This window comes from Echinops telfairi, unplaced genomic scaffold, assembly GCF_000313985.2.
Source record: "Echinops telfairi isolate 266 unplaced genomic scaffold, ASM31398v2 ScPeMD7_3533;HRSCAF=4204_0, whole genome shotgun sequence".
NCBI classification, from domain to species: Eukaryota; Metazoa; Chordata; class Mammalia; order Afrosoricida; family Tenrecidae; genus Echinops; species Echinops telfairi.
Window position 1 is genome coordinate 5,904,255 of NW_022107431.1, and position 19,907 is coordinate 5,924,161.

Genomic DNA, 19,907 nt, shown 5'->3' on the forward strand with positions numbered 1-19,907 from the left:
TGCAGTCACTATCCAAGTAACCTATTCTTTGCATGGTTGTCATGCCATGCAATTTCACTCCGGTTATCAGTACATTGCCACCAAGGGCCCTTGGTGCTCCCACCTCTGCTCACCTCAAGGGCTGTGGCTTGAACCAGCAGTGCCTCAGGACAAAGGCCTGCCACCTGCCTCTGTCAGGATCACAGCCAGGAAAGCCCCAGGGGGCTCTTTGACTCCGTGGGAAGTAGGGTGACGATAGGTCAGAGGCTGCACTGTGTTTGGGGTTTTATTTTCATTGTGGCCCATATTTGTGCATGGCTGAAGGACAGCTTTTGGTCCGAGAGTCCATGTTTCTGCTTCTGATGATTGCCTGTGTCTGAGGAGTTAACAATGGGGGTCTTCATATAGGACATCCAGGTGGCACTGTGGGTTAAGCACCGGGCTGCCAACCACAAGACCTGAGTTTTAAGCCCACCAGCTTCTCAGCAGGAGAAAGATGAGGCTGTCTGCTCACATAAAGATTTATAGCCCCCAACCTCTAAGAGCAGTTCCCCTCTGCCCTACAGGGTTGCTAGGAGCCAGTGCAGACTTGAGGGCAGTGGGTGGATGGCCAGTCTTCACTCGGCAACACCTCTAGCCTCAGAGTTTAGTGGATGCCACTGGATGAGTACTTTATACTTCAATTAAAACCTATCTCTAAAACTATCAGAATGAGCAAATGCCTTCTTCCACTTGGCTATGGTTGTTTTACTATGCCTGTCATACTGTACACAGGCCCTTTGAAAGACAGTGAGGCTCAGCATGAGCACTAGGGATGGCCTCTGGATCACCATTGATCCAAGAGCCAACTACAGGGTCACAGAAAGCCAAACCCAACCAGTAAAGGACAGAGGAGGCAGTATCCACAGGAGCAGACAGCTCATCTCTCACCCAAGGAGGATCTTGACCTCAAGGTAAGCCCAGTACTTAACCCATTGAGCCACCAGGGCTCCTCTAGAAGGCACCCTGTGAGTGTCTATTAAACCTAACTTCAAGTCCTTAAGTCACAAGAGTCACTCTTTCCATTGTAAGAGCTAATATTTCTGTTATCTTGGTCCACCTTCCCTCTCTGTCTCTTTCCTCCTCTCTTCTCCCCCCCTCCCTGTCCTTCAAACACATCTGACCTTTTCAGAACTCCTCTTCCTGTTTTAGGGGAAAGGCACCATGTCCTTGATTAGACACTCGGCTGACCTCTAGATTGTAGATTGGATATGCAGAAGCTGCCAGATGGCCCCCAGGCTCACAGCCCCTGGAGGTGGACTTCCAGTGCCAGCAGCTGTGACTCTCAGCTCACTGTCAGATGGGAAAGGATCATGAGGTGCAGGTTTCTCTTGGGAGAATCTCAGGGTACTCACTGAGCAGGCAGAATACAGTGCTGGGGGTACCATGAGTCTTTGGCTCTGCAGTAGCAGGCACGGTCCGAGCATTATACAGGCCAAGATCCTTTATCAGGTGGGTGTCCACCTTGGCCCATTCCACGATATCTGAAGGCAGCTTTCTGACCAGCCAAGCACATCTGTAAGCATGTGCCTTCTGTGGTCTTCCACAGGTGGCATTAGCAGAGTATATTTTAATTTCTATTTGAAGTAGAAACATCCTTTGTGTGGTTTGGTTTTCCCATGCCAATATTGAAAAGAGAGGTTTCAGGTTATTATGAAAGTGGCTTTATCACACACCAATGAAGTGAGGTTTGCATGACGATGATGTCCCTCACCATCACATCCTGTTCACTTTGTCTGATGAGCCGATAGACAACCCTCCCTCTTCTGCCATCCACCGGAGACAGTGAATCCAGCTGATGGGGTCTTGGCCGCTGAATTTGGTCCCTCTGCAACCTTGTCTTAGTCACATCACATCACCTTTCCAAACCCAGTTCCCTGTTCTTCCATCTTGAAGATGACATCACTACCCAGAGGGAGAAGTTGACTTGTAACAAAATAGCATAGAACCTGCAGAATGCCCAGCGTATTTTCCATGGAGTGCGGCTTCAGAAACACCAAGCAAGCAAAGAGAGAAAAGACTCCACCCCATCGCTAACAGTTATGGAGCTTTCTAACTGCTCTTGTCTCATCTTACTCTTTATATTCTACACCTTAAAGAATTGCTAATGGAACATACTTTTGGACATGTCATCAGAGAGACCAGTCCCCGGAGAAGGACATCGTGAGAGGGGCAGCAAAAAAGAAGAAGACTGTCAAGGAGCTGGATGGATACCGTGGCTGCAACAATGGGTTCAAGTTTAGGACCAGCTATGAGGTGGGTGCATGGTGCAGGCAGGGTTAATATGGCCTGGAACCAACTCGATGGAACCTAATAGCAACAGAGCAGTGGGAAGATTGGAACCCTTATATGTTTGAAAAGTAACTGTGAATACCAACTTCTGGCACCTGTGAAAACTTTGGAGCAAGTATTCATGGAAGGAATGGGACATCGGGCTTTCTGGATGGCAGGAATTGGCCCCATGACCCCAGGAGAACTAACTGTGAACAGAGAGAGAAAGGTGAAATGCAGACAGATGCACGGGGACAATTAGGCACTCAATGGAAAGGTCCCAAACCAAACTCACTGTCCTGGAGTTGATTCAGAGCCACTGGCCATAGCAACCTTATAGGACAGAACGGATCCTTCGGGCTTTAGGACTACATCCTTATGGAAGACGACAGCCTCATCACTCCTACACGGAGCAGCTGATAGTTTTGAACTACGAAACTTTCAGTTAGGAGCTTACTGCCTAACCCACTATGTTAGACAGGGTTCTCAGGAGAAACAAAGCCAGGATTCTTATTATTTTATATATATTTATATACAGATAGATAGATATACAACATATGAAATAAACAGCTAATTAATCTATAGAGCAGTACAAATGGCTCAGTACAACTCACTTCCGTGAGATGACTAATACACTGACAATCCTTAAAGTCTTGAGGGCCTCCAAGTGAAAGTCAAGGAAGCAGACAGTTGTGTCTTCTGTAGAGCAATTCAGGCAATCCGGCCACAGGCAGCAAACAGCAAGGCAGGTCACCAACAGTCAGCCAGATGACAGGCTCCAACAGTCCCCAGCTCAAGCGATGTATACTCCAGTAGCATGGTGAAGCAGGTCTTGAAGGAACCTCAAACTACAGTGACACAGTCCATGGGTTAGGTGTCTCACAGGTAGTATAGCTCACAAATTGAGGCAGAGAGCCAGCTAAGGCAAATGCACACTGGTCTGATCATCAAAGAGCAAGAGACAAGAAAGGCGAGGCTTGCCGAGCCATTTATCTCTCCACCCTTCAATTTATCCCACATGTGTTCATTGGCCAAGTTGGCACAATAAACCTACCTATCACACCCATTAAGCCACCAGGACTCCTCAGTAGGTGGAAGCTATCCTTCAAGAAATCACAGTCATTATTGATCAGCTTACATATTTATTGTGATTGAACAGCAAACGTGTTCAAAGTGTCTTCTCCCCAGTGTTGTTTATGTCACCATTATCTAGCAAGATAGAAGACCATTTCTAAAGTAGAAGAAGGAAGATATTTATTGAATAGGTAGTTCAAAGTTAAATTGGGCAAAACAGGCAAGCCATGTTCACTGCCATTGAGTTGATGTTGACTCACACAACCCTATGGGACAGGCTAGAAATGTTCCCTAGGGTTTCTGAGGCTGTAAATCTCTTGGGAACAGACAGCCTCATCTTCCTCCAGGACAACATAGATGATATTTCCAACATCACATTATGGCAAATCCCTAAAATTCATCATCTGGCTGCCACCTATTTTTCCTTCATCATTTCTGGAAATAAGTATGATGCTATTCAGACATAAATCAGTGATGTTCTTTATGTTCTGATTTTGAGATGCAAGACCAGTGGGCTTTATTCTAACTACTTCCCTGATTGATGGTTCACAAACTCTGTCCCCTGCCAGGAGCCTGTTGGTGTGGTGGTGACGTGTTAGGCTGCTAACTGCAGGTCAGCATTTGGTAACCACCAGCCACTCCATGGGAAAAAGGATGGAGCTTTCTACTCCTGTGAAAAGTTTCCATTTTAGAAATTCACAGGGGCAGTTCTGCCCTTCTTGGAGGGCTCCTATGAGTCTGAATTGACTGGTTGGCAGTGAGTTTGGTTTTTAGTGTTCAGCCCCAGCCAGTATTGACTGTGTATGAACACTTCTGGGGCCAAGACAGGAACCATGTTTTCTGAATACACATAATTCTAATCTGAGCTTCTAATCTCTAATAGAAGGTGATATGGGCTAAGAGATTTTCATCAGGTGGATAAAGAGGTACACGACAAAGATAACGTTGTTATTGGGGTAGGGGTAGGGGGGACTCTGGTGGTATAATGAGTTATGCCTACCCACAGGATCAGTCATTTGAAACCACTGCCCACTCCTTAGGAGAAAGATGAGGCTTTCTACTCTTGTAAGGATTTACCGTCTCAGAATCTCACAGGCCAATTCTACTTTGTTCTCTATGAATCAGAATTGACTAAGTGGCAGTGAGGGTGGGTTTGGTTTGGTTTTGGTCTGGTTGTTGTTGGGTGATATTGAGTCAATACCCTCTCATAGTGACTCCATGTGTAACAGAGAAGAACTAAGAACTGCCCCTGTAGGGTTTTGTTGGCATTGTCAGTCAGTGTTAGGAGCCCCAGGTGGTGTAGTGGTTATGCGTTCAACTGAGATCTGCCAGGTCAGAAGTTTGAAATCACTAACTAACCTATGGGAGAAATGCAGGGCTTTCTACCCCTGTATAGAGTTACAGTCTTAGAAACTCACCCTGGCCCACAGGGTCCCTTTGAGTTATCACTGACTTGATGGCAGTAAGTTTTGAGAGAGTCAGTAGGTTAGTGGTTCAAACCTACTAGCTGCTCACTGGGAGAAAGACGAGGCTACCCTCCTCTTGTCAAGACTTGCAGGTGTGGAAACCCTGCAAAGGGTGGCTCTGTGTCAGAATTGACTCCAGGGCAGTAGGTTTGGGTTTAATCTTCCTGGGGCAGGTTGCCAAGTCCTTCTCTCAGAGCCTTGGTGTGGGATCAAACCACCAACCTAGCAGTCAGCATCCACTTAACTGCTGACTCATCAGGGGTCCTACATTTGGAAAGCATGGCAGCTATGACTTTGTGGCTGTTTTCCCAAGTTCTCTGGCCAGTCAGTGTCAGCCACAGAGCCACACTCAAAGAGCATGGGAAGCACTTTCACTGGCCAGCAGAGATCGCTATGGACACGCCCTGGGATGGATTAGAAGATGGCATCTGGAGGCTTTGGGAGGATGGTTTCACATTCATCTTGGATTTTCAAGTTCCCCCATGTTTTATGGGAGGAAGTTGTTGTTGGGTATCATCATGTGGGTCCCAACTCATAGTGACCCATTGCACAATAAAACGAAACACTGCCTGATCCTATGCATCCTCATAATTGTTGTGTTTGATCGCATTGTGCAGCCACTGTGTCAATGCATCTTGTTGAGAACCTTCCTCCTCTTCATTGCCCCTCTACTTGACCAAACATGATGTCCTTCTCTAGGGACTCATCTCCCCTGACAGCATTTCCCAAAGCCTCTGTTTACATTTGCATGGCGTAAACCCTTGCTTGTGCTCAGAGAATGGGTATCCCAGCTCATCCAAGGCGTCTTCTGAAACTAGAACAAGCCAATGATGCAGGAAGTTGTCCAATCCGTCTCCTGTTTGATGCCCTGAGGCACGATTGCACTTTCTGAATGTACTCAGTCCTCCACTTGAAAATCCTTCTCACTGAATTTGTATACAGTCCATCGGATGCTACAATGCAGTAGGAGCCCAAGGCCCCATATCATTGCATTTCTACTGAGTCAGATCCCACTCTGAGCCATCCTGGTGGACAGAGTCCAGCTGCCCCAAGAAGGTCTTCAAGATTGCGAATCTTTACGGGTGCAGACTGTCACAGCTTCCCCTCTGTGGAGTGGCTGGCAGTTTGAACCTTTCGGGGAGCAGGTGGACCCTTACCCAGCCTGTCTCCAGGGTTCCTTCTGTCCTGGCGAGCAATCTGCATCTGGGAACAGACAGCTTGCATTGTTTTGTTGGGTCTTAACAGCAATGGAGCAGGACAGATGATGGCCTGCAAAGTTAACCTTAAGCTTGGCCCTGGGAATGGATCCCTCCATGAGGGCAGGCATCTGCTCCCCACTGGAGGAGCAAACTGGGTAAAAAATGTGAGGGTAGTTTAGCTAAACGGATCTCTCTTTCTTCAACCAAAACTCCTACTGGGGAAATACCTGATAAAATCTGAGTTCAATGGTGATCTTTGTATGAGAAGACCAACAAGTTATCACAGGTTGCTGGTTCCTTACCAAAACAAAGGCTTTTTTTGTTTCTTGATACCATGATGCAGGTGAGCTGACACCTGCTTACATAACTGCTAATCAAGCAGCTATGTCTGGGAAGAAGTAGATTCAGAATTCTCCTTAGAAGCAAGAATGGCCAGACTTTCATGTTCTTAGGACATATTATCAGGAGAGACCACGCCTTGGAAAAGGACACCGTTCTTGGGAGAAGGGCAGAGAAAGAGGGGAAGACTCTGGACAAGATGGCATGGCACAGTGGTGGCAACAGTGGGCTCCAGCGTTAGAACAGTTGTGAGGATGAGGTGGGACTTCTCTTGTCTCCATGAGTTGGAACCAACTCAGTGGCACCCAGCAACCACCAGCACCAGGTTCAAGTCCACCCACCCGTGCGCCACAGGAGGCAGTCAGCCACCTTCATGTCACAGCCTGGGGCCCCTGTACTCTTCCTTGACAGCAGGAGTGGGTGGGAGTCAGAATGACGCCACAGCAGATGGCTACTCTTGGGTGGGGTCCCACAAAGCTCCATTCAAAGTTAAAGGAAAAAAGAGGAGCTGACACCAAGGGCTCAAGTAGAAAGAAAATGTTTTGGAAATGATGGTGGCAACATATATACAAAATGTGCTTGATACAATTGATGTGTGGATTGTTTTAAGAGTTGTAAACTCCCCCAATAAAATTACTTATTTGGAAAAAAATTAAAAATAGTTACAGTCTCTGAAACCCACAGGGGAAGTTCTACTGTGCCTTAGAGGGTCACTATGAATCAGGATTGATTTAAAAAACCAAAAAAACTCAGTTAAAGGACTCCCCAGTCTCTTCTTTGAAGCAAACCACTTAGGAATCTCTCTACCATTTTTGCCCTTCTCTTAACGTCCTCAGTTCTTGATATTCTTTGGGAGAGATGAAATCAAATTTCTATTCATCTCAGTTCTCTCTGTTAATACATTTCATCTTCCCATTAGCAGTGTGGCAGTGTCTTAATTTAGCAGTGAGGCCCTCTGGGAGTCGCCTAGAGAGGTGAGTTCTCTGTCTAGGAAGGGATGTCCCTGGCCTTGGCTCCATCCTTGTGTCCAAGGAACGTAGCCTGTGGTGGTTTCTCAGCACAGCAAACACACTTGGTCCTCTGCGCTCTCGAAGAACATGTGTCTCAGACCCTGAAACTGCCCTCTTTGGAAAGGGGAATGGCAACCACCCACTGGCCTTTGGGAATTGGCTGTAGATGTGGCACCTATTGGAGCCTGAGCTTCCTAAAGCTCAACTACCCCAAACCAAACTCACTGCCATGGAGTCGATGCTGACTCATAGCGACCCTCTAGGGCAGGGTAGAACTGACCCTGTGGCTTTCTGTGATTATAACTCTTTACAGGAGTAGAAAACCCTGTCTTTCTCCCTAGGATTGGCTGATGGTTTCAAACTGTTGACCTTGAAATACCACTACAAATTGATCTAGCCGAGATCCCACAGTCCAGATACATCCATTTGCTGATACCTTTAAGCTTTTTCTATACAATTTTTATGCTCCAAATGCTGCTGCAAGTTCTTGCCAACTGGGCTAGACTGGAAAGTCAGTACATACCCCCGTCCTCCAATCCCCAACCCCTCCTTGATAATGGGTCACTCTCTGTTTACATGATAAAGAATTACACAGGACACACTATTTTAAAAGCTATGGAAAGGTGGTTCCATGTACTTTGTAGAGAGATGAACTTGGCCTTGGCCTTGGCCTTGGCCTTGGGTGGGTAACCCCTGAGTAAGAACTGAATGCCAGGCACCTGTCCAGCCTCTCGGTATTGAAGCTGCTTTTGTGCCAGACGGGAGCTTAGGGAGACGAAGTTCATCTGCTTCTGGTAGGATTTGTTTTCCGTTTTCTAAGAAAAAATAGGACATAAATTAGACTTAAATGGCTTTTTGGAGATAAAATAGCTCTTAGAAATTTTGCATTTTGATGAGATGAGTTTAAATGAACCAAATGCAATCAAACGAACAGCCCTTAAAATATACTATGTGTGAAAAATCAAATCAAGGATGCTTAGAGCAAAACGGTTAAGGCTTCATGACATTGAAATTGTTTGAAAAAAAATTCTGAATGATGAACAAATAGAATATGTGATCAGGCTTCATAATTTAAAACGACATTCTTCCCACTCCTTTATGTCTGTATATATGGAACTAGGAAGGGACATAGTGTGTGTGTGCGCATGTGCACACATAAGTACATGTTACCCTTTTTTATATTATAGCAGTCTTGGTGGCATACTAGTTACACATTGGGCTGCTAATTGCAAGGTTAGCAACTGAAATCCACCAGCCTCTCCCAGGAACAGAAAAAGAGGCTTCTGCTCCCGTAAAGAGGTACACTCTCAGAAACACACTGGGGCAGTTCTACTCTGCCCTAGAGGGTCGCTCTGACCTGAACTGACCCAATGGCTTGGTTACCCAACTCCCCACACCAGGCTCATTGCTGTCAAGTCTAAGTCCTAGGGGACAGAGTCGAACTGCTCCCCGGGGCTCCCAAGGCAGCAATCTTTACAGCAGCACACAGTGCCTCATCTTCCTTCTTTATAATATACCATACTGTATATTATTTACTGTATACTATGTATGAAGCCCTGGTGGTGTAGTGGTTACACACTGGGCTGCAGTCTGCTTGGTTGGCAGTTCAAAACCACCAGCAGCTCCAAGGGAGAAAGACTGGGTTTTCCACTCCTGTCAACAGTTGCAGTCTTGGAAACTCACGGGGGCCTCGCTATGAGCCAGCGTTGGCTCAGTGGCAGTGAGTGAGTGGGATACAATATGAGTGTGTGTTGCTTGGCTGCACAGTTGATGCCCATGGAGACAGCACTCAAGAAATCAGTGTGTTCCGTTGGCCCAATCTGTTGCTCAAGATCTCTCTCAAGTGTTGAAAAGCTAGTGTCTCTTAGAGGACTAATGTATGTCTCGCCCAACCATCATCTTTTCAATGGTCTCATACACACATGAAAACTGGAAAACGAATAAGGAAGAGCCCAAAAGAATTGCTGCATTTGCATTATGATGCTGGGAAGAAAGTGGGAAGGACCCTGGACTGCCAGGTGCAAATACGTCTATCTTGGAGCAAGTAGAGCCCGAACGCTCCTTAAAAGCAAGGAAGCCATGACTTCACCTCTTGTACTTTAAACAGTTATCGGGAGGGCATCGTGCTTCCTGGGTGGAGGGTCCTCAAGAGAGGGGAGGGCCCTCCATGAGATGAAGGGACAAACTCGCTATCACCTTGGGCTCAAACACGACAGTGATTGTGAGGGTGGCACACGACCAGGCGATATCACAGCAGCTGCGCTCTGAGTTGGAACTGGCTCAATCTTTGCTTACTTTTAGTTGGGTATTTATCTTTTTCATATTTGGGCACTTAAATTTTTCATATTTGCTTATCAGAACTGTTTATAGATTAATCATGTAATTTGTCTTTGGGGTTTTATAGCTGATTGTTTATTTGTAGATTTGCATATGCATGTTTATGTGTGTATTTTGCCACACTGAAATTTTAGCAATTTAAGATAGTCCAGCTTCAACTTGTCCTTTTCTGTTTACTGCCCTACTTTGAAAGGAAAAGGCATTTATTTTTGCTAATTTTACCTTCACTTGGAAGAGAGAACTGGAGCTGCCAAACTAATGGTAACTCTTTAGTTACTAAGATGCCCCTGGGGCTGTCAAATCTTCTGTCTCAATTTTCTTCTTCTTCAGAATTTACAAGAAAGATCCACCTTTTTTTTTTTTAAAGGAAATAAATGCTTACCCAGTTAGGTCTTTGAGATTCCAAATTGGACCTGAAGTTTGCATAGTGGGTTCTTCTGTTTCTCTATCTGTAGCTTAGCCCCTTTTCAAATGATGAATAGCCGTGGGACACATAGCAAAAAGCGCTGGTGGCACCGGCATTAAGCCTGGAACTGCTAACCATGAAGTCCACAAGTCAAACCCACCACTGCTCATTGGAGAAAGATGAGGCAAATTATTTCTGCTCCCATACAAATTCCCAGTCCTGGAGACACTGAAGAGCAGTCCTATGTGTCCTATAGGGTTGCTACAAGTGGCTATAACACAATAGTGCCCCCACGCCCCGCCCGCCCATGCCTTACCCATGGAGAAGTGTTCTGAGACCCTGGTAGATACCTGAAACCCCAGATAGTTGAGAACCCTATATGTACAAGGCTTTGTCCTCATCATGCACACACATCTGTGGTCATGTTTAATTCCCACGTTAGGCACAGGAGGAGATTTGCAGCAATGATTAGTGGGCAGGTAGTGAATGCGGCAGGACATGCCAGACCAAGGATGAGCTACACCCTGAGAGGAACAGGTCCGGGAGGTATGGTGTCTCCTGTCAGCCAGTTAGTGTAGGACTATACTTGCCCCAAGGTAACTTACTTTGTCTCCCTGACCAGCTCTTACAGACATCTCACTCACTGCCATAGAGTTAATGCCAACTCATAATGACCCTGTAGGACAGGGTAGAACTGCTCCAGTGAGTTTCTGAGACCATAACTCTTTACAGGAGGAGAAAGCCCAATCTTTCCCACACAGAGCAGCTAGTGGTTTCAAACTGCAGACCTTGTGGATCACAGGCCCACATGTAACCGTTACCTCACTGGAGCACTTCATTATAAAACGAGGCAATATCCAGATATGTTGTTGTTCTTGTTGTGTTGTTAGGTGCAATGGAGTCAGTTCTGACTCACAACAGCCCTATGCACGGTGGCACGAATCACCGCCTGGTCCTGTGCCATCCTCACGATTGTTGATAGGTTATATCGATACGGCTATATCCTTTTAGTCAACGGCACAGTGCATATGCTGGGAGGGTGGGAATGGAGGGGAGGCCTTAGAACCACAGCATGCCCTGACACGGATGGCGAGAGGCATGGTGAGTGGTGTGACCAGCGAGGATATACTGTTGGTCTGCTTGCGCAAACGTTGATGCACTGTGCCGACCTGGTTTATGGAGGTGGTAGCAAACATTTACAGGAACCCTAGTGACAGGCACCATAGGTTAAGTATTGAACGTATTTTTTCTGAAGATGAGGCCCAGAGGAACCCAGTGTCCCATGAGAAATGTTTCCCTGTCTGAAATAAGGATGGACATGTTCTGGAAGAAAAATGCCTCCTGTGTCCAGTCTGATTAATGAGAAATAAAACATAGGAACCCTCACATGTAACAAGAGGCCCTCTGAATACACTTTGCTTCGCTCTCTAGTAATTGGCCATCTCGCTAATCTGTCCTCGGCTTCTAGGATGCCAGGATGCTCCCACTCAGAATTAAGCTGATCCGTCTTCCTATTTCCTCCCCGATACGGCTGTAATTGAACTGGCATTCAGCCACATTGCAGCCCGGACAGCTGCCTGCCCCTCCGTTTGACTGACACCGTCAGCCCTGCCCCTCAGTCACCATCTAGTAAACAACACCCGTCGTGCCCGGTACCCGGGCACAGAAAAAGACAGCTCCATCTTCTCATGAGCCTTCTCCCTCTGGGTGGAAAGTGACCAAAAGCCACCAGGTGGGAAGTTCGGCCCTGCCTGCTCTATCAAAGAGAATTTGATGGAACCTCTTTTATTTTCTCTTTCTTGCTCTCTGCATCATGGGAGTTTTCATTTATTTGGAAATGAATATTTTCTATCAATACAAATGCCGAGATACTTCACAAAAGCCTCCGCAGGAAATATTTTCCTTTTTTCTTTTGAATTGTTAAATTTGCGTACAGTGGAGAAACAAGACTACATATTTAACTATCAAGTTGATAGTGTAAGTCGATAGGTCAGAAATTATCTAATAAAAATAATCAGAATTTACTGAGCATCAGGTGACTTTCTTAGCCCAGGATTAGTCTGATGAATAAAACCTGCTGTCACCTCAGGCTCACGGCACATATCGTCTTGCACCACTGTCATTACACCACCATCACCAGTGGCCATCACTGTTCCCCATCCAGGTCCTCCTCATTAGTAACATAGAAAATGTTGCCAAGGTAGAGCAAGCTCCTGAAACCAAACTGCCTGCCATCGCTTCAAGGCAAACTCATAGCAAGCGTTTGCAAAAACAAAATAATAATAATGAAAACAGACTTCTTGTACGTGCGAATGTGTGTGACAGAATTTGTTTCCAAACAGTGGGTGTTCAAGCAACCAAGTCCCAGCACTTAATTTGCACAGACATTTTGCCCTTGCTCACCTTCTCTTTATAAGAACTGTATGCACACACCCAGTCGGCTGGTGAGTCTCAAGTTCAAGGGCCCGACTTCTTCCAGGCGGGTGGCAGTTTCCCCCGGGGTTCTGTCTAGTGTCAGCATTTCCAGCTGTCATGAACCACACAGACACGGCATGGGCCTGGGCAGCAGGGCCGATGGGTGCACCCCCACGCCACCTAGCCTGGCGTGCTTTGCCCTGTGCGTGATCTTTATCAAGATACCTCATGTAGGCTTGATGAGCAGCTACGGCCTCTCAGATTGTCTGGCCTTAGCTACAGGGTGAGTCCATGCCTCCAGCTGACTTTCAAAAGGATAGCTCACTCTGTGACAGAGCTTAAATGCTGAGCGCTTAATTTGCAGAGTGCCTTGAAGGACAGTGATAAACCCATATCCATTTTCAGAGTCCTCACAGGGATTCAGCCTCCACAGAATTCCTTCTGACCAGAGTGAACTAGAAAGTCAATTACCACCACTCACCCACCTTCTGGTGGGGCAGCCTTGTTTAAGGGTCTGCCTGTATGTGTCCTGGATGGAGACCACCATACTGGGCATAGCATAGTCTTGACTCATGCCCTGACTGCCTTGGTCGGAAGGCCCCAGACTCACCTTGTAAGCTCCTCTCTTTAACATAATGTGGCCCGGTCATGGCTGTGTTCCTGCTTCTGTAGTCCCACTTGTAAATGTGATAGATTGATCTGCCACCAATGGATTTGTGACTGTGTCCATTTAGTTCCATCCCCCATTTAAGCAGCTGTGAGGGTATGAGTCCTTGGACACCATGTTGACCTCATCTGGATGATGCATCTTGGTCTTGGTCTCAGCCTTGCCCTATTCTCCTTAAGTGGTGAGATTGGTGTCTCTCTTGGACCCAGAAATGTCTCTTCCTCAGGGAACTCTGATGGGAGAGAGAGAGGCTCGTTGTGGATGTGACTATTTGTCCAGCCGGATGTAGGATCACTATGGTGTCGCTGCCCGTTGTGCACTTGTAAGGGGTATATTTTAGGCAGAGTGTCTGTGAATTTAGAGACAACCACGACCAGGGATTAGTCAGGCCCTGATAGTTGATGACTTGTTTTGCTTTCCAACTTTTACATGATTCTCCCGATGGATGTCATCGCTGGTGGCTACGGAAGCAGCAGTGACTCAGGACAGCAGAATATTCTGCACCATCTCATGACGGCTGGCATGCTCAAGTCCACTGCCGTGCCACTGTGAAGAGTGAGTGCCATCCAAATGTCCTGTTGTGATCCATGGAGTTTTCCTTGGCTGGTTTTTAGGAGTAGCTCACCAGGCCTTTCTGCCTAGACTGTCTCGCCTAGAACCTCCAGTGGACGCAGTTACCATGGTTGACCCCGCTGGCACTGGAAATACTGGTGGTCACATGTCATAGCAGCACACAAAGCACCATACCAATGCAAATGGGTGGTGGAAGCATACCTCCAGAAATGAAAGTCATTGCCATTGTGTCGACTCCAACTCTATCACCCTGTAGGACAGAGTACAACTACCCCTCTGGGTTTCTGAGATTGTAGCTCTTTATGGGAGTAGAACGCCTTATCTTTTACCTACTGAGCATAATCTACTATGCCACCAGAGCCCCACAGTCTCCCTAGCATATTGAAAACATCTCACTTACGTTCAAGAAACAAGGACCTACACAAACTAAAGTGGAGGTGGAGGGGTCTTTGCGAACAGGAGAGAAGGACAGGCATTGACGGGAGATGGGCCTTGCTCAGCTTGTCTGTTGAAACACTGTCCACCAACAGATGAACCACTGAGCTCATCCTGCTCTTTGGCCTCCCTCGACAGAGCCCCGGCAGCCATAGCCCGTTTCTCACCTCTCATCTCCCTTTGCCACGTGTGCCGAATAGTTTTGTTTTTCCTCACTACTAGAGCTGTGTGATGAATTTCCCCCAGGACATCACAGAAACTGGGAAAGAGGCTGGGAACCATCCGCTTCAAACCCCCTGATGGCAGAGAGTTTGGTTCAGGTTTGCCCTTATCCCAAGAAGGGCCACATTGTGCTGGAGTAGAGAGTCCCAGGAGGGAAAGGGAGGGAAGGCTGCAGAGAGAGGGGCTACCTGGTAGTAAAGGTATCCTTGGGAAAGGAGTGCAAATGTGGACTTTAGGGGGTGACTCTGAGAGTGCTAACATGAACAGGGCATCAGGGTGGGCATGGGGGTTTAGAGTGGGGGAAGGTCCGTACAGGAAGACTACCTGCTGGGGGAGGGGTTCAAGAACAGACATTAATCTGGTAAGATAGGGATCCGGGAGATGGATGAGCCACATCATGTAGGAAGAATGGAGTCTTGGCCACTGAGTTGGTGTGGGAGTGTTCTGGGTGATGTCTGGTGCATGTTGAGAAACTTGAGGGTACCTTAGCACGAGATCCCAGGAGGTTCCCTGGAGGCAAGTGTGTGCCCGCCAACAGGCAGGAAGGTCAGGAGGTAGAGACTTCCAGGCATTGATTAGCTACCACGGGTCAGGTATTTTGCTACTTAATATTCTTAAAAGTTCCCCAGGCAGATCTCAGTTCAGTAAGAGCAGAGTTAACCAATTACCGAATCCTTCCCGGAAAGGAGATCAGGGAGTTGCTGTTGGAAACAAGACCCTGGGACTTTGCGAGGGGGTTTGTAGAATTGTCTCACAGAACTTCCAGAAGTGGTAAAGTAACCATTATCACAAGAAAACACTGAGCAAACAACAAAAAACTAATAGTGTTCTTTGGTCAACATAGATTCCTTAACCTTTATGTGAGTGGTATACACATGTATGCGGGTGTGCAAGAACACACCCACACACAAGGGGCTTCAAAACCTCCATGGGAAAATTGATTTATCTTCTATTCCATTTTTTTCCATGAGCTTTGTGACGCCCTCTTAGATACATGGTGATGTTCTCAGGTGAGCTGGTTTTGATGATTTTGTGGGCTTGCATACTTTCAAATGCTGTAAGTCACCTCTGAGCTACTAACAGCAATGTCAGTAATTTGGAACCACCAGCCACCCCCTGGGACAAAGATGAGGCTCTCTACTCCCATAAAGAGTTGTTGTTGTTAAGTGCCTTAGAGTTGGCTCCAACCCAGAGCCACCTTATGCAAAACAGAATGAAACGCATTGATACACATTGATACACAGCCACTATGTCAATCCATCTCAAGGGCCTTCCTCTTTTTGCTGCCCCTCCACTCTACCAAGTATGATGTCCTCCTCCAGGGACTGGTCTCTCCTGACAATATGTTCGAAGTATGTAAGATGAAGTCTCACCGTTCTTTCCTCTAAGGGGTACTCTGGGCATACTTCTTCCAACACAGATCGGTTTGTCCTTTGAGCAGTCCGTGGAACTGTCAATATTCTTCTCCGGCACCCCAATCCAAATGTAGCAATTCTTCTACTGCCTTCTTTATTCCATGCCTCACTTGCACATGCATTTGAGGCAATGGAGAATACCATGGCTTGGGACAAGTGCACCTTAGTCCTCAAATATGTTTTCCCTGCAATACTCCAAAGAGGTCTTATACAGCAGATTTACCCAATGCAGTGCATAGGTTGATCTCTTGCCTGTTGCTTCCATGAGCAGTGATTGTGGATCCAAGCAAGACAAAATCCTTGACAACTTCAACTTTTTCTCCATTTATCATGTTGTTACCTATTGGTCTAGTTGTCAGGATTTTGGTCTTCCTTACATTGAGTTGTCATCCATACTGAAGACTACAATCCTGGATCTTTATCAGCAAGTGCTTCAATTCCTCCTCACTTTCAGCAAGCAAGGTTGTGCCATCTGCATACTACAGGTTGTTAATAAGCATTCCTGATGCTGAACTCTTCTTCATATAATCCAACTTCTCTGATGATTTGCTCAGCTTACAGATTGAACAAGTATGGTGAGAAGATACAATCCCGACACACACCTTTCCTGATATTAAACCATGCAATATTCCCTGTTCTGTTCCTACAACTTCCTCTTGAATCCTGTACACTTTCCGAATGAACTCAATGAAGGGTTCTGGAATTCCCATCCTTCTCTGGGTGATCCACAGCTTATTATGGCTCACACATGTGAATACCTTTGCACAGTCAATGAGGCACAAAGTTAGTTTTTTGCAATTCACAGGGGCAGTTCTAACCTGCCCTATGAGAATCACTATGACTCCATGGCACTGAATTTGGCTTTTGGTTGTGGTTTATGCAGACAGCTTCCACACCTGTGAGGGCCAAGGTCCCTGGGCTTGCCCTCCGGTGGTGATGAGAATGCTTTGAAAGCAGCCTGGTCTTGATGTACACTGATGGGAAGCAGCAAAGCCACTGTGAGACGACCTTGCATTTTCCAGGCACCATTTAATGTGAGGTGTGTTGGCACCTGGAGGCCAAACATGTTATCATCTTTTGGGGGTGGGTACTGTTGCCGGGATGGGATCCTATCTCCTCTGCTCGCTCTTTTTTTTTTCTTTCCTTTTTTAAAAAAATCTTCCACCGCCACCCCTACCCCCTCCTTTCCCTATCTCCTCTGCTCTCTTTAGGATGACTTCAGCAGCTAGCTCTAGGCAGTGCCAGGGGGTGGGGCGTGTCAACTTTCTCAGAACCTCAAAGAGCTAAGTTCTGGCTTTTTCTGCCCAGAAGGCAGTCCACCCACAAAAGGAAACACTGAGCGGAGCCTCTGTACTGATCCTGAAGAGAGAGCTGGGTGAGAGCCAGCCTCTGTTTGGAATTCTAGACCTTTGTGGTCTTCCGCCATGAAGGAGGGAGGTCATGTCATGGCACCCGTGGTTCACAGCACAGCTTCACTCAGGCTAGGTTCAGCCCCTCAGCACGAGCAGAGTGCCTAGCGCCTCTCACAAAGTGGATTTGGTAAGAGGATCCAGAAATAAAGAGGATGTCAGCCCCCTGGAAGAGCCCTGGGTCCTGGGAGCTGGGCCCACCTTCATGGCAGGAGAATAAGAAATAGCAAGTTTGCACACAGAAGATTCCACCCAGGGGACTCCTAACCAAGCAGGAGCAAACATGCAGCTGATCTGCTGCAAGGCAAACTCTCGGGGCTTGTCTCAGAGCATGCCTGAAGGCTGCATGGGGTGGGGGTGGGGGGGAAGGACTCGCTATATACACCTAGCAGTGCACGGCAGAACATTGGATTCTTTCACTATTCACCATAGGGAGGCCTGATGGCAGTAGATTTGGACTGTTTTCCTATAAAGCAACCACTCCAAGGTTGGAGACATACTTGGTCTTGTGCTCTAAACAGCCATTAGGGGCTGGGGCCCCTTGTGTCAGCTGGAAAAAGAGAGAAGTTGGGGTGACAGGCCTCAACATAAGCCTAGGGTGGTGGTGGGGGAACCATCTCCTGTTGGGGCCAGAAGGGACACATTTGGTGTCATCACCTAGAGAGACCCAATGGCTGCCAGGGTGCTGTCGTAATGAGCAGTCCTCAAGCCCGCTGGTCATCAGAAACCATGTAGTAAGTGCAGCCAAGTGTTGGGCTTTGTTTTCCAAGTGACTACATCCGATGGCCAGACAGAACATCAGTGGTCTGGAAGCTTTTGAATGTCCCTTTGGTGGTGGTGGCTGACGCTGCCTGCTGCTGCTACTGCTTGTCACACACATGGGAACACACTGTCTGAACAGCCCTTTCTGCACCACACTGGACCCCACGGGACCCTTCCCACTGCCCCGTCCACACCTCTCATTTCCCACGGCCACAGGCAAGGAAGTCTCACAACCTCACCCTCCCGACGGCGAGCCAGAGTCGCGTTTGAACCCACCAGCAGCTTCACTCGAGAAAAGACCTCGTGATCATCGGGGCCCTGGTCACCAGGTCAGGGCGAGGAGGTGGGCCCGCCATGTCTGACTGCACCCCTGTGGCCCTGCAACCGTGGTGCGCTGCTCCATGGCCACCTGTCCAGTCTCCGTGTTGCTGAGGTGACCTTCTCCTGGCTGGCGCACCACACAGCCCAGATTTGCCTTCTCGGCCTGACCTGGGGCTTCAAGCTCCTGTACTGGGCCACTTCCTCCCTCCCAGAGGGTTCTGAGACTGAAGTGAGCGGGTGGGTGTGGCAAGGCTGGCCAGGATTGAGGATCTGCCTGTAAAAGGCCTGGAGCCTCCCCTCTTAGCCCCACTCCCCGTGAGACACTCTTAGCTCCAGGCCCACCTTATTGTGGGTGCCCACCATTGAGCTGACTACTCACAGAGACCCTCGAGGATGTGGTAGAGCTGCCCCATGGGGTGAGGTTCCTACCATCAAACTGACTCCTACAGACAGTGACCATCTAGGATAAGGTGTCCCTACTGTGAGGTTTCTGGGGGGTGTACCTCCGTGCTTGCTTTGCAACACTGAAAGAATTCACGTGACAGAAGCACGTTTGTAAATTCTAGTGATTTTTATGAGGGTAAGGAAAGTCTCTGGTATTACAGTCATAAAAAGTGAACACACCATCTCTGGGAAGCACGCAGGGCCCATGGCGGGGGCTGGGGAAGGGAGTGTGAAAAACGTGGAAGGAATACTGGAACAGGAGCGCGGAACCAGCAAGAGGAGCTAGGAGCCCAAACCCAGAGCTGGAAATCTCAAGAGAGTGAACTGTCCACAAGCAGGCACACAGGGAGGATTCTTGCCCTCTGCTTACAGAGCACACTGGAGCAAGAGAGAGCAGGGAGGGGCCTGCAGCCTCCCTTTGTCCCTTTCCACCCACTGGCTGGGAGGCGTGGTTGAGATCCTTGGCTGACCTTATTGGCTGAGTTTATGCGCACCTGTGGGATGTGTGCCCAGGTTGGCTTCCACCAGGGGCCTCAGTGGCTTGAGTCTGAGCATGCTCAGTTTTGGATTTTCCTATAGGTATCTAATTAGTGTGTCTGATTTCTTTGCAACCCCTGTATTGTGGCATGGACAGCTAATTTTCATTTAGCACAGGCATTAGGGAAGACAGCCCCCTTTTGTCCTTTATGTAGCGACCTTGGTCACTACCTTCAAGATGCCTCGTCAGCGACCCTGTAGGGTGGGGTGAGCTGGCCCCACAGGGTCTCCTTGGCTGTCCTTCTGACCTGATCAGATCATGAAGTCTTTTTCCCAGGGGAGCTCTGGTTGGTTTGAACTGCCATCCTTTCAGTTAAGTTGAAGAGCACCTAGCCATGGTGCCACCAAGTCACCCTGCCCATAGACTGTCCCCACATAGAGAAGTCTCTGCTCGCTTCTGTCATTGTGAGCTGGTTGCAAAAGAGTTCCTCCGAGGAGTTGGCCAGTTTGAACTGGTCACAAGGCGAAGACTGGTTTGAGCTATGCCCATGGCCCAGCATCCTGCTGAGAGAATCACCTCTGAACTGGAACCCCCAAAAGGAGCTCTAAGCCTGGAGGTGGATGTTCCGGGCCAGCCGCTGCATGCA

The 19,907-nt window shown here is 47.8% G+C and overlaps 1 protein-coding gene across 4 annotated transcripts in view; it reads left to right on the top strand.

The window, feature by feature from the left end:
- Nucleotides 1-19,907, top strand: part of PRKN (parkin RBR E3 ubiquitin protein ligase) — a 1,413,568-nt gene that overhangs the window by 102,849 nt on the left and 1,290,812 nt on the right. The window contains exon 1 of one of the 4 annotated variants that reach the window (XM_045294463.1): nt 13,685-13,757. The exons of the other annotated variants lie outside the window; for them this stretch is intronic. Within the exon in view, the coding sequence (XP_045150398.1) occupies nt 13,757 (1 nt within the window). The 5' untranslated portion in view covers nt 13,685-13,756. Of the gene's footprint in view, nt 1-13,684; nt 13,758-19,907 lie in introns of those variants that run through there. 4 annotated transcript variants of the gene reach the window in all.